This window comes from Drosophila guanche, unplaced genomic scaffold (genome assembly GCF_900245975.1).
Source record: "Drosophila guanche unplaced genomic scaffold, DGUA_6, whole genome shotgun sequence".
In the NCBI taxonomy this organism is placed as follows: Eukaryota; Metazoa; Arthropoda; class Insecta; order Diptera; family Drosophilidae; genus Drosophila; species Drosophila guanche.
This window is the reverse complement of record NW_022995755.1, coordinates 687,050-700,853: the sequence shown is the minus strand read 5'-3', so window position 1 is coordinate 700,853 and position 13,804 is coordinate 687,050. Positions and strand designations below refer to the sequence as shown.

Genomic DNA, 13,804 nt, shown 5'->3' with positions numbered 1-13,804 from the left:
TTGCCTGATGCATACATTGTGGGGGGTAGTGGTGGGGGTGTAAAAGGCGTGGCTGGTAGGCGGTTCGAAATGGACGCGCTCTCGGCTAAACTTTTGCCATCAAGTCCCTTTTGTTTCAATTAACCTTTTCATTTGAAAGTTTTTTAACAATGTTTGCCGAATGTTTGGCCAACTGCTCAACGTTTCATCCTCTCTAGCCTCATCCTTTCAGTCTGTAGCAAATGTGGCAAGAAGGTGAATGGTAAATGGTGGCTGTGAGTGTCTCTCTGTGTGTGTGTCTGCGTTTTGGGTGTCGTGTCGCAACCCTTTTCCCGAAATTGGCAACAGTTTTGTAGTTGTTTTCCTTTTCCCTCCAGCAAATATCTCAAATGGAAATCAAATTGCTTTGAATTGCTGGAAGAAAAAGGCTTTCAGGAATGCTGTTTCCCCCACCATCCTCCCCCACAGTGCTGCAGCAACGATAAGGAAGGGCATTCCCCTCCCACACACCGGACGCAGAGCGGTGTCAATAGAAAGTTTCTGTTGTGAACGCTCCTGGAATGGTTGAATGGTTGATTGAAAGGAGATGCGAGCATCGCAGCCCATGGAAATCAGCAACGAATTCAGTGTACCCTCTAGTGTGGGGAGCCCCTAGGTTCCTCAGTCTTCGATCTGACACCTATCACTGCGCTGCCTTAAGCTCTCTTAAGTGGTGGCACTTGCTGTTCCACCCAACAACAAATTCAATTTTGGGTGCTCTGCCACAAACGACACTAACCGACATTGCCTGGCAATCTGCACACAAATCCCCCACTGGAAACTGTCCAAAAACTGCCTGAGGGCATTTCTCAAGTGCAAATGTTTCCCAGTCTTTAATAAACATAACATTTATTTAAGGCTTAAAGCGGCTTAAACAACAACACAGCAGCAGAGGCAGTCGGGTTGGGGGAGTGGCAAACATCCGAGAAATGTCTTTGAGTAACGCGTTGGTTTGGCGGAACGCGTCAAGTTCCTTTGTCCCTCGCTTGGTGCCACACACAACAGAAGGGAAAATCAAAACAGGCTAAAGGAAAATCAAACAAGGGGAAAAGGGCGTCAGGCGATAGGGCGGTTGGGCGGTGGGGAGTTGGGGTTAGCCAGGGGACAAACAGGGAAGCATCCGAAATGCACTTCCTGTCGTGTTGGAGCGATGGGGGGCAACAGCCACTTCCCGTTGCCTGCGCCCCAAAAGCTGTCTTAAGCTTGTTGAACTCTCGCTCCAGCTCCTGCTGCTCGTGTGTTTGTTTGTTGCTGCTCTTTCTCTCTGCCTCTCTGCTTCTCTCTCATTCTCAGTTTTCATCCATGTTTGCTTCCCAGTGTGCATTTTCACTTTATCATTGTCTAGGCATCGTTTTTCACTTGGCAGCAGCAGCAGCCACATCCAACATCGAGCACCTTTTCCACTTGGATCTGTTTGCACTTCCACACACACATGCACATCCTGAAATGTGTATACACACACACACACACACATGCATATGTATACGTTTCTCTGTCTCTACATGCTCCATTTTCCCCCCTTTTGCTTTGCCTCTATGGTCTATGGCTGGCTTTTCCTTGGCCTAGCCTTTCGTGCACTTTTCGCACGTATCTACACTAGTTTTCCTTTTGCCCTGACCTCTCATCCTTTCCCTGCAGCCTTTCTGCCCCACCATCCCTCTTGTGCATCCTGGCATCGTCTTCGTCCTGTTCATCGTCGTCGTTTTTTTTTGTGTGTGTTTCTCCTTGCAGTTGCGCAAAAATGCAAGCAGCCAGGCAGCCAGGCAGTCAGGCAGCGGCAGCGCACTCACATTTTTTCTATAGCATACTTTTGTGCTGCGTGGGAAAAAACGCTTGCCCGCAGGGGAGCACTGACAGCCCAGGGTTGCCATGGTGCAGCAAATAAATGACTAAGGCGTCTCTGGTCTGTCATTCCTGTAGGGCCATCAAAAGGAAAAGTCATTGCCAAGCAAATCATTTCATTTGAGTGGAGCGCCGCGCTGGGAGATTTTCTTTTAAATTTATTTAATCTACTTTTTGCAGCTTGGCCATAGCTTTAGCTTTGCCCTGGCAAATCGTCTGGCAACCCTGGCCCCATGGCAATCCTCAAATATTGTCGTTTCGTCTTTCGTCGTTTGTGTTTGTCGTCGCTTAACATTGATTAAGTTGGAAGTCTGTTGGTTTGGGCACACGGACATGGGTTATATGTATAAGCATTTCTTTTGGTCTACATTTATATGTATGTTCATGTGTATTTGCTCACCTTTGTTGGCCATTTCAGGTGTGGTTGCTATTGTTGCATGAACGGTTGCCGCCGTTGTCGTTGTCGCCGTCGTTCTCATCAGCGTTGAGAACACATCACTGACAGCTGCTGGCCCAGATATGGATACAGATACAGATACGGCGGGTAGCGTAGTTGTCGTTGTTGTTGTCGTCGTCGCATCTTTGACACTCTGCTGCTGCTGCTGCTGCTTCTGAGATTCAAGAAATCGCCGCTGGTGCAGGCAAGGTGTCGTCGTGGTCGTTGCTGTTGCTGAATCGACTGTGGCTGCAGCAACTGTTGGCAGCTTCAGTGGCATGTTGGGCACCTGAAACAAAGCATCGAATTGCATTAATTAGTATAAATGCAGTGCAACAATTAAATTAGACGCCGCCGCCACAGATGTCAAATCGAGCATTTAATTAAACCCCTACCCTGAGTGGAATGCCACAAACACACAGACACACATCACTCCAATCGGGGGGTCAGAGCAAAGGGTGGGAGTTGGACTGCCCGCCCATCAAATTTGCATAGAAAATGTGAGACGCATATGTACAGGGAAAATGTACAGGGAATGTGTATTGCTCTTATCCTTCTCAAGTACATATGTATATGTTATTTTCAACCCTCTTTTTGATGGATTTATAACCCTCAAATCATTGAGCAAGTGTTTAGTACTTGCCGATGATTGATATTTAATTGAATTTCCTCTAAACACTTTCTCAATTTAGTTACAAATTTGTTTTTGCGCAATTCCCGGAATGCCTTGGGGCATCATCAATGCTCGTAAACATATTTTAGACGCTTTTCCACATCTATCCACGATGTTCTATGGCATTCTATTCCATGATTGGTTGTTATTGAAATCTCAGACTATTGCCGCCAAAAAAAAATTATATTTATTACGATTGATTCTATAAGTTTCGCTAACAGCCATTGACATCCCAAAACTAGATGTCTTTTACTTTAAATACACTTTAATTCGATTTTAAAATGTTTTTTTTACCCTATTCCCTTTTCCACATCACACCATCGGATATTTATCGGATGTAATTTCTATGGAAATTATCCCCAATTCGCAGACAATTTTTATTCAATTTAGTTTTGTAAAAGGGTTGCTAATGGAAGGGTTAGTTGTGTACCCTTCTGCCATCGACGTTTTCTCTAATTTGCAACAATTTTTGAAATCAGATACAATTCCACACTGTAATTTGTAGCTGCGGGGCAGGAAGCGACAGCCACTCTGGCATTCCCTTTAATCAGCACTGCCCCATCGATGATGCTTTCCCTGTAATTTACATTTAATGAATTTCGATTCAATTTCGCTCACATTTCGATGTTGTGGAGTATTCAAAACATTTTCCAATGATTGGTCGGGGGCACCCTTTTATACGGGGATGGCAATCGCCCTCCCATCTAATGTGTTTTATAATTTGCGGCAAGTATAATCTGATACCATTGCCGAGATTCATTCTGCCCTGCCTTTATTTGCATATCCCCTACCAAAGAACGAGGATTATCTCTGCGGGCTACTCGACCTTGTCGCCTAGTCCAATTAGCCTTTTCGATACGCAGTGAAGTCCCCCATCCCGCAGCATCTGTGGCGTGAGTGTACGCATGTAATCCAATCAAATGCACCAGCAGATCCATCATTATCGGCGTTGAGCAGATCAAAAGACACGCTCTCCCACTCTCTATTCAAAGGTTGCCATGGCCCCGCCTGCACCTGCTGTAAACGCACGGGATTTTTTGCAAATGAATCGCCGGCAAAAGGCTTCGATTTGCACGCCTCCGCTCCCATCCAACCCCCGTCAATGGATGGTGATGGACGAGGCAGCGGCAACGAGAAGCGCGACCCTTTTGGGGAAATGGCCACTTTTTGTGGCACTACGAATCAGTGGCAGAAGGAGAAACGAAGTGGTTGTGGCTCTCTGGTTCTCTGGCAATTGCTTCATTGGCTGGTCGAACGTGTCGCAACCATTTTGGGTCAACAATTTGTAACGATGCGAGCCGTTTAGGAGCAGGAGTCCCGCGACTTTAGGCGAGAGAGCGAGCATGCATTCCACAGACCAAAGTTGGTTATTAAACATTAAAATGTTTCACTGACTGACTTCCATTTTTTATGGGAGGAAAACCCAACGGAGCAAACAGCGGAAAGCCAAAGGAACGCGCAAGCCAATTGGGGAAGGCGAGGCAATAAAATGGTCCAAGTACCAACGGGATGAAAGCCCTGGGGCATGGGGCATGGGGCAGTAGCAGGAGCAGGAGCTGCCCCCCGAGGGAGATCTAGTATCTCAAGTGCTGAAATTAAATGAATCATTGGCCAGTAAGTAGAAGATAATGAAACGTGAAACTGGAGCTGGTGCTGGAGAGTAATGAAATATCTCGAGGGCATCTCTCAAGGTAATCGTTTGATGGGAGGCTAGCACGAGCTGCCCTACTAGTAGTTTCTCTCCACATCCCTGCCCTGCCCTGCCCTGATTTGAGAGGCAATTAATTTATATTCATCTCTGAAATGTATTAATTGGCCCACGCCTCAACAACGAATAGCAAATAAACCCATTAGGATGCTGAGTCCCGGATAGAATCCCATCCCACTGGCATCCATCCTTGGAGGAGGCAGCCTCATAAACGACTAAGCTTTTGATTCCTGGTCCACTTCAGAGTCAGGAGCTTTGCTTCTGTATTGTGTTGCTTTTGTTGCACAGCCTCAAGTGCTGCTATTGCTGCTGCTGCTGCTGCTGCCGTTGCCATGGCTTTGGTTGCCACTTAGTCAAAGGCAGTTGCCACACAGAAAAGCAAACATAATTTCAACTTTTGAAATGCAATAAAACCACATCTCATCCCACACAGACACAGACCCAGACACAGTGCTCCCTGCTTCTCCTCCTCGGCGAGGCACAGCAAGAGCTAACAAATGTATGTAGAACATTTGCATTTGCCAACTGGGTCGTCGTTGCCGTCATCATCCTCAGCGCTGAGGCGAGGAGGGACACTGTCGCCCCCTTTCTATCGTGTCGTGTCTCTGGGCTGTGCAAATTATATGAAAAAGAATCAAATAAAATTATAACAAAAAATCAGAGGGAGAAAATATGTACAGACTACGCAACTGCAACTGCAATCAAATGTTGCCATGGCACCGGGGCCCCAAAGCTCTCGAGCATCTGTTGTATCTATATCTGTGTATCTGTTGTATGGCCTGCCCTTCCGCCCCATTCAATGCGAGAGCATTCGAACATAATATCCAAATTTAATTGGCATTTAATGGAAAAATAATTAAGCAAAAGCTGTGCATGTTGTCGATTGCCACTGACAGCAGCAGCAGCAGCAGCAGCAGAAATTGCAATGGCAGCAGTAACAATGGTTGATCGACTAGATGATGACTCCCTTGAGGCATGAGTACATAAAGTACAGAGATATAATGATTTACCAGTAGACAAAATGAGAATACATGCAAAATAAGCAGAGGGAGATAGTTCGGTGGATAACACAACAAAACTGCAATTAGAAGCGAAAGGGAAAATAAATTGCTCAGTCAAAACTGTTTGAAAATTTGAAAATTATCGATAGATCGATTAAAAATCGAGTTAAAATTACAAAATGTCGATTAAAGCTTATGCAAAAAGTTCAAAACATCATTTAAAAAGTGTTTTAATAAAATTTACAACCGTTTAAACGATTAAACTTTATAAAACACTTACAGAACATCGACTAGAAATTGTTTAAAAAGCTTTAAATTCGATAAACTCACAGAGACTGCAATTTTTGTTGAGACATTTGAGGAAATAAATGCTGCTTTAACTTATTTTCAATTGAGCGGCTTAAGTGGACACAAAATAAGTTTTATTTATACGCTATAATTACGCTATTAAATGTCAAGCTATGATGCATGATGCATGCTGCATGAATTATGTATGCCCTCAACCCCTACCCCTCATCAAAATTGTCACATTTTGTGGACCAAACCGAGCATATCCTTGCGTGACGTGACCCTTGGGCAGAAACCACCAAAATGGTTATTAGCACAGGAGGAAGGAGAGCAGCGAAGCGTTGAAGCGACGCGTTGACACTCTCCACCAAAGCGTGCGGCTAATGAATAGACATATGTACATACATATTTACATAAATATATGTAGATGTGTTCTGTACATAATGGATATACACATATATAACTATAATTGCCGCATTTACATGTATAAATGTATATTCAATGCGTGTTTCATAGATGTGTAACATGTATTTTGCATATTTTTGATGTATTAACTGTCCTTTAGCCACTGGCATGAGCATAGCAGGTGGGCGGGCGGCAAAGGACACGGGGGGTTGTGTAAATTGTCTAACACGCAACAAAATGCCAGTGAAAATACCAACAAACATTGCACTTCTCCATGCATAATTGTAGAAATTAAAACGAACTGTGCCGCCAGACAGTGCAGTGCACAACCCAACCCCTCACCCCCGTTGAGTGTGTGTGTGTGTGTGTTTGTCCTGGGGAATGGTGGCTGTCCAGCAGTCGAATAGTGGGTGTAAGTTGGGGGTTTGAGGCCAGACCATAGACCGACCGACCGACCATATGCAAACGAGATGGGCGGCGAGACTTATGCTTGGCTGTGGCTCTGCGGCCCTCTCTGGTGGTTGCAGTCGGGTTGCAGGTGTGAAGCGCATGCACAGGTGCATGAACGGTGTTGGTTTTCATTAACGTCATAATGCCCGACAGCTTTAATCCTTTGCCAAGACTAGGGGATGGACTGTCTCGTTCTTGCAGTTGGGTGCAGTTGGGAATGCAGATACTGGTGGACACCGACATGGACACGGGCGCACGGGCACCTCCTCCGGGCAATTGTGCGCGCACACAGGAACAACAGGAACGGGAACGGGAACTTTGCGGCGCTGCCGGATATGAGTAATCGCTCAGTCACGTCGTGGCATCAGCCAAAGTCCTTGGCTGCACCAGGACCAGCACCAGCACCAGCACCAGCACCTAGCTGCAGCAAGATTTTCAACCAAAAAGGCAAGAGAATGGGAGAAAGTCGATACGACTGTGTGTGTGTTTGTGTGCAATGTGCATGACGCAACCCACAACGGAAATCGCTCAACGTTCGCTTGGAGCGCGCGCATGCAACGCTCTGGTTAATGGTCGACAGGATGGACCACCTGCCTCGTGCCCGCCTCCCTATGTCGATCCCATTTCCAACTACAATCAATTGAAATGCAAGAAGCCTTCAAAGCAGACACACACACACACACACATATACAATAATCACCCATACACAAGAGAACTCGTTCATTGGATATGCAGGACTCTCGCTTCAAAACGGACATTTAGGGAAAATTGAATTGACACAATCCATTTGGGTTTTGGGGTGCGCGTCGAAGCCTCACAACTTTTCAGGTCTGTCGTATATCGATTTGTGGACAACTTATTCAGGGCCAAAAAAAGTGCCATTAAATGTGGACATACAATTGTGAGCTGGCTTTGGCTGGGACTTCCTACACTCACAGTCTATGTAGCTTTTGCCTTAAAGTATAATTTCAAGTAATCCGGAATCTCTTGTGGCTCTTATTTCTTCCCTTTTTGTTTTAATTTGTAATCGAATGTGTCTGTTCGCCCGGAAGATATTTGTTTATTGGGCGAACAAAAGGAGTTCCTTTGGGCAGCTCTTTGGGAGTGCACAGGGCCGATAAAGGGCAGTTTCTTCAACTTTTATTGAACATTCATTAGAATTCATCTACATTGAGAACTCTCTTTTGGCAGCAATACCTGTTTATAGTTATAGTCCTTCATCTTCACCTACAAAGACCTGCCCTTTACAGACTCCCATTCTATTGGATTTCCTTCGAATGAGTAAGAGGATTCCCCCTATCCCGGCCACCCGACATAACTCATTCAATTCCAAGAAGTAAAAAGTTTTTACTAGTTTCTTACTGCCACTGTGTCAACGTCAGCGTTCGCTGCTTGAGGACACATCTTCCAGTTCATTCCCTCCCTGCTGTTGATGCTGCTGCTCATTCATCTGTTCCTTTTCTGGTTTCTGGTTCGGGTCCTGGGCTCCCTGCCACCACGCTGTCTGCTCATGGCGCGTACAACATTTAATTTGGACTAATGAAGTTTCTATAAAAACCCAGGCGGCATCGCCTCTCTTCTCTCTCGCTCTCCTCGCAAATTCAATTTTTGCCACTAAAAACTTTTCGGAGGGCGAAAAAGGAAACCAGTAGAGTGAACACTAAACTAAAAGTGGACTGGAGTGTGGAATGGTTTGGTGTGGTGTGGTGTGGTGTGGTGTGGCAGCAGTGAAGGCAAGTGGTGTGGAATGAAGTCAAGACGAAGGAAAGTCGCAGAGGACATGTCTCGAGACAAGGCAAGTCTCAGGTCTTCCTGCTCTCATTCGAGTGACGTGCAAATTACCCCCGAAAAAAAGGAAAGACAGAGAACAAACGACGGACTTCAGGAGGGAGGGAGGTAGGGGAGTGAGTACTATTCGCGTATTTCTCTGAAAGATTAAGATTGAGGCAGGAAGGTATGTTGCATCCCTGCCACCTGCCACCAGCCACCATTGCGCCGCCTAATTGTTTTAGTTGTTGTTCCATGAATATGCTAAATTGTCTGCCACAGTTTTCGTGCTTGCGCCCTCTCTGCAAATGTTTATAAATGCAAATTGGCCGAAAAGTGCAACAGCAACAGCAGCAGCACCAGCAAAAACCAGGGAGAATCAGATTGGGGCTGATGGACGCCACTTTCCGGACGTGCTTGGCTGCCTTTCGGTGTGCGTCAGAATTTTGGATTGGGAATGGGAATAGAAATGAAAATGGAAATGGTATTCGGAGGCTACCCCGGGGACAGCCCTGAATGAATGAATGACAGCACAAACAAGATAGGAGCAGGCGGCTGAATTTGTGTACGAGCGAAGCTGGTGATGCCCTTTCTATGGCAGACATTTGATACGAATTGCCTGCTGAAAAAAAAGGTCTATCTAGAGGGCTGATAAGGTTTGTTTTTCTGTGCCAAAAGCTTATCTAGGGAGCCGATTATATCTATGGCGTCTATAAATGAAATTATCAAACCTATAAGTGCAAAATTCAACACTAAATCACATTACCCCGCTGGTAGAGTATGCAAATGTAGAGCGATGCGATGCGATGCGATGCGATCTGTGGGTTTACTTTCGTTTTCTGGCCCTGACATGGACGATAGCAACAAAACAGATTGTCCGGCAGCCAACCTTCAGGCACATTCAGGGCAATCAAACCATCCGACTTTGTGATTCCCTGACTTTTGCGTGTGTGCGTCGTAAACAGCAGCCAGAGAGAAACGAACCAGCAACAACAATTAATATTGCTTTTATTTTTATTGTAAGCTGTAAATTTTGTGGCAACAATGCCGCTGACATCGTTCGGCGCACGCTGACCTTCTCAAGTTTGTTTGTTTGTTTTTGGTTCGCATTTGTCGGAATGGAATCTGAATGTAGAATGTCGAGAACTGGGGCCAAAGTTTTATTTGTTTGCTTGAGACCTGCCTGGGAGCCTGAGAGCCTGGGACCTGGGTCCCGGTACTTGCCCTCGCCAACTCAGAGGCCTGTGCCACTTGCCACACAATGCTGCTGCTGTTGCGTGCAATGCTCTCGAAATAGAAGTCCATTGGGGACGAGGCAGCAGCCGCAGCAGCTGTTGCGACGACTCGAATGCTCTCAGCTTTTTGTTTTATCGCCAGTGGAAAATCAATTTCAATTGTCTCGCACTTATCGGAAAATATACAAAAACCAAATAAAAAACCAATAAAGAACGAGTCAATCTTTTGTTGTTGTTTTGTTTTTCGGCTTTCCATTTGCACTTTCAGCAATTGAGAATTTCAATTGTAAATAATTGTTTAATTATCGACAATTGCAGCGGAATCGAGCACCGAGAATCGAGAGCTGCGAACCGAACAGACAACAAAGCATTCTGCGTCATTCCATAAACCGATTTCTGAGTCACTGGAAAATACAATGTGTGCGCACATGTATGTACATACATATAGATAATGATTAAAGAGCAACCAGAGAGTGATATAATTACACGATGATGCATGTCTAATGAGGGACACACGGTGCATGCGCAACGCATGGATTACGTATACGCCCATTATGTCCATTTATTATACATTAATCGCATTGGGCAAAAAAGGCGACACCAATCGGATTACACACTTTTTTCTGGCATGAGAAAAACTTTTCTCTTTCAAAGTGTACAGTTTTTTGTTGTTTTTTGTTTTACAGACTTTTCAAATTGGATATCAGATTCGAGTACGAGTGCATGGAGCCACTCAAAACTAGTTATGTCTCAACTCTAATTGTCTGCCATCATGCCTGCCGCTGCCGCTGCCTCTGTCTATCTCGGCCTCTGCTGTTTCTGCTGCTGCTGCTACATTTGGCCTTTTCAGTTTGCGCCTCAACTTTCCAATCGCAGCCGAAACACTCGAAACTTTGTCTCCTCCGACATCATAATTTGCTCGCTGGCTCTAGCTCAACCTCAAGCAGGCCTGCCTGCTGCCATACGATACCATGGCTCAATGCTCAATGCTCAATCCGAACTCCAGCTCTGCAGCTCCACAACTCCACAGCGCTGTAGCTCCATTGAGTGACAGCCGCTTTGTCTAGCTTTCTGGCCAAAAGAGACTTTCACCAAACAAAAAAACACACACGAAGAGAGAATGAGCGACAGAGAGAGAGAAAGAAACAGTGACAGAGACAGAATGAAATCCCTAACCTACCACACCTTAAAGCACAAAAGAAAGGCTGCTAAAAGCAGTCAAGACGACAGCATAAAATGGCAATAATCAAAACAGAAATGCGAACAAATCAACGAGCGTAGACTTCATTATGTGGGACCATCAATCATGGCCAAAACGAAACGCAAAAAGGGGCAGTGGCAGTATGGAGGAAGCTGAGTTGAGTTGATTGTGCCCCCCCAAAAACATGAGACGTGCCAAAAAATCACCAATACCTTTGTACATAAAGCTAAGTTATAGCCAGCCGAGCGCACACGGACAAACACAGAAGACAGTCCAACGACTCTTGTGGTCAAGAGAATGTGTGGCAAGAGAGAGACAGAGCGAGAGAGAGAGAGAGAGAGAGAGAGAGAGGAAAAGCACTATCGGTGGCACAATGAAGTGTTTAGTAAACAAATTGCGGTTTCCCCTGCCTTTCGATAATACGCATTTTAGATCAGCTTTGCGCACTCAAAATGGAGGCTGCGCGGGGGCTGGGAATGGCAAACAGAGGGGGCATAAGTGCATTGCACCGAAATATCGATTGACGGAGCAGCAGCAGCAGCAGCAGCAGAAGCAGAATAAGCAGCGCCAACAAAAGACGACAATCAACGCTGGCGCGCGATTTTCACAGTTCCAGGCATTCAATTCAAAATGCGTGTGCTGTGTACACTGTGCGAAAAATAGGGGGAAAAGCAAAACAGCTAGAAAGAGAGAGAGGGCGAGAGTGAGATTCCAATGAAAGTGAAACTCTTTTTGGCAGAAATAAAACTTTTGCAGCAGAAAGTGTGCACAAATTTTCTTGAAAATTTCTCCAAGTGTACACACTTCTCAAACTTTAGTGGGGAGCATATTAAAAGGACATTGAATGTGCGCGCGGGGGCGGCCAGGCGCTTGTTGGCTAAGTCATGGGATGAGAGACGGTGTCGAAGTCGGGGTCGGGGCGTTGGCGCTTGACGGCGGGCATCAACGTCACGCAAAAAACCAAAGGGAAACCATAAACTCAAATTAATGACCTCGGCTGATGACTGAAGGAGAGAAGGCAAATGAGCGAGGAAGGGAGACAAGAGACAAATGCTGAAAGGCGAGACAGAACAGAAGCCAATAACAAAAGCAAAGCAGGGCAGCAGCAGCGGCTGCTCTGCAGCAAAAATAATCATAAGAAAAAGACGAAAGACGAACAAGAAGACGAAGCAGCAGCAACAGAAGCAGAAGCAGAACAACGGCACATGGCCATGTCGAATGTCTGGGTGTGATTTACCGTTAACAGTTTTTTGTTGCTGTTGCTGCTGCTGCTTTTGAAAATTAATCTTATTGCAGGCGATTTCACTGCGATTTACACTGCACACACACACACATGCATAGTGTGTAGATAGTGTATATACAAATTGGAACTGATCCAGAGAGCCAAGCGGCAGATGGTCACCAATGCCAGGGTGGGCCGAGGGGGGAATGGAGAGTATCCAACTTGGGGTTTGCTCTGTTATTATGCAGTCGACGTCAACGTCGTGCTGCCATCGTCGTCGACGTCGTCGTCACAGTCGATTTGTTGTCAAACTGGTTTTACAAATATTTTGCGTTAATCTGGAAGCCCCACTGATGAGAGGGCTGGAAGAGGTGTGGTGGAGCTGCAGTTACATTGCAGCAAAGCTCAGTGAAAGTCCGTTGAATGCTGTGTTCTCCTCTCCCTTCTCCAGCCCACTCCTATTTACTGCCTTCTACCTTTTCTCTCTGTCTCGCCAACGGGCTCTCTCCAGCTACTAGTTAGCTCAGTGCACACATCCCCTCTCTCGCTCTTTCCAGCTAGTTAGCTCAGTGCACATTCAATTAGATTTAGCTCTGGCTTCAGTTTTAGCTTTCGGTTTAGCCGTAGCTTTTGCTTTGGCTTTGGCTCATTCATGGCGCTCCTCGGCATTTACAGCCAATTATGAGACAAACAAGTTGAGAGCGCGGCCCGGATAGTGATGGCAGCGTGATCACAATCAACAGCAATCACGGGATGCTTCCCCCTGCATTGAATCAGATGCGCTGCCCGGAAAACGCAATCACAGAATGGCATCAGTCGCAGCGAGAGTTACGCTCAGGATTCAGAACATAAACATTTTCTCGACTTTCAATTTCCATGATCATTGTCGGCATTCTTTCGCTCATTCATTCCATACCAGCTTTGAGTAGATTATCACGGATTAATGGGGCTTACCTGTGCATTGAAATCGAATAGGTATTCCGGTCGCAGCGGACAAGGTAGACCGCACTTGCAGGTACCCTGTGTCAGCAGATAGTCCTTGATTTGGAATTGCGTGCGAAGCGTTTTTCCCGTGGGACTGCAATAGACATAAATAAAATATGATATGAGATGAGATGGTAAGATACACAAGCAAGAGTGCTCTAGATTTACTTGGAATTCATTCCATTATTCAGTATTTAAACGCACAATTAGTTTTATGGAAATCATGCAATTACTTCAAGGTTATCCCCTGTGCCACCTCTACCATAACCAAGCCCACCCTCTCGAGGGTGCAATTAGCCGCACTAACTAACAGAACAGAACAGACATCAGACAACAGACAGGCAGTGGGGGCCAGGCAAAGGCTAACAACAACTACGACAACAGGGTAATAAGCTAGTGTTTGATTAACAGCTCATTAACATAATGGACATTAACATGACAATGTAAGGGGACTCTCTGATCTGCTCTCTGTTCCTCTTCTCTCTCTCTCTCTCTTTCACATAAATTAATACCAATCAGAATTGCTCGCTCGCTGTCTGTCTGTCTGTCGAATAAGTGCGATCCGATCGTAGCA

General features: G+C 45.7%; 1 protein-coding gene across 7 annotated transcripts in view; it reads right to left on the bottom strand.

Annotated features, from left to right (window-relative positions):
- The window catches only part of LOC117589835 (mucin-12), a 29,508-nt gene that overhangs the window by 6,867 nt on the left and 8,837 nt on the right, over positions 1-13,804 (bottom strand). For all 7 annotated transcript variants that reach the window (XM_034282078.1, XM_034282080.1, XM_034282079.1 and 4 more), the window contains 2 exons: positions 13,201-13,324; positions 2,261-2,585 (listed from right to left, as the gene is read on the bottom strand). In XM_034282078.1, coding sequence (XP_034137969.1) covers positions 2,261-2,585; positions 13,201-13,324 — 449 coding nt within the window. The remainder of the gene's footprint in view (positions 1-2,260; positions 2,586-13,200; positions 13,325-13,804) is intronic.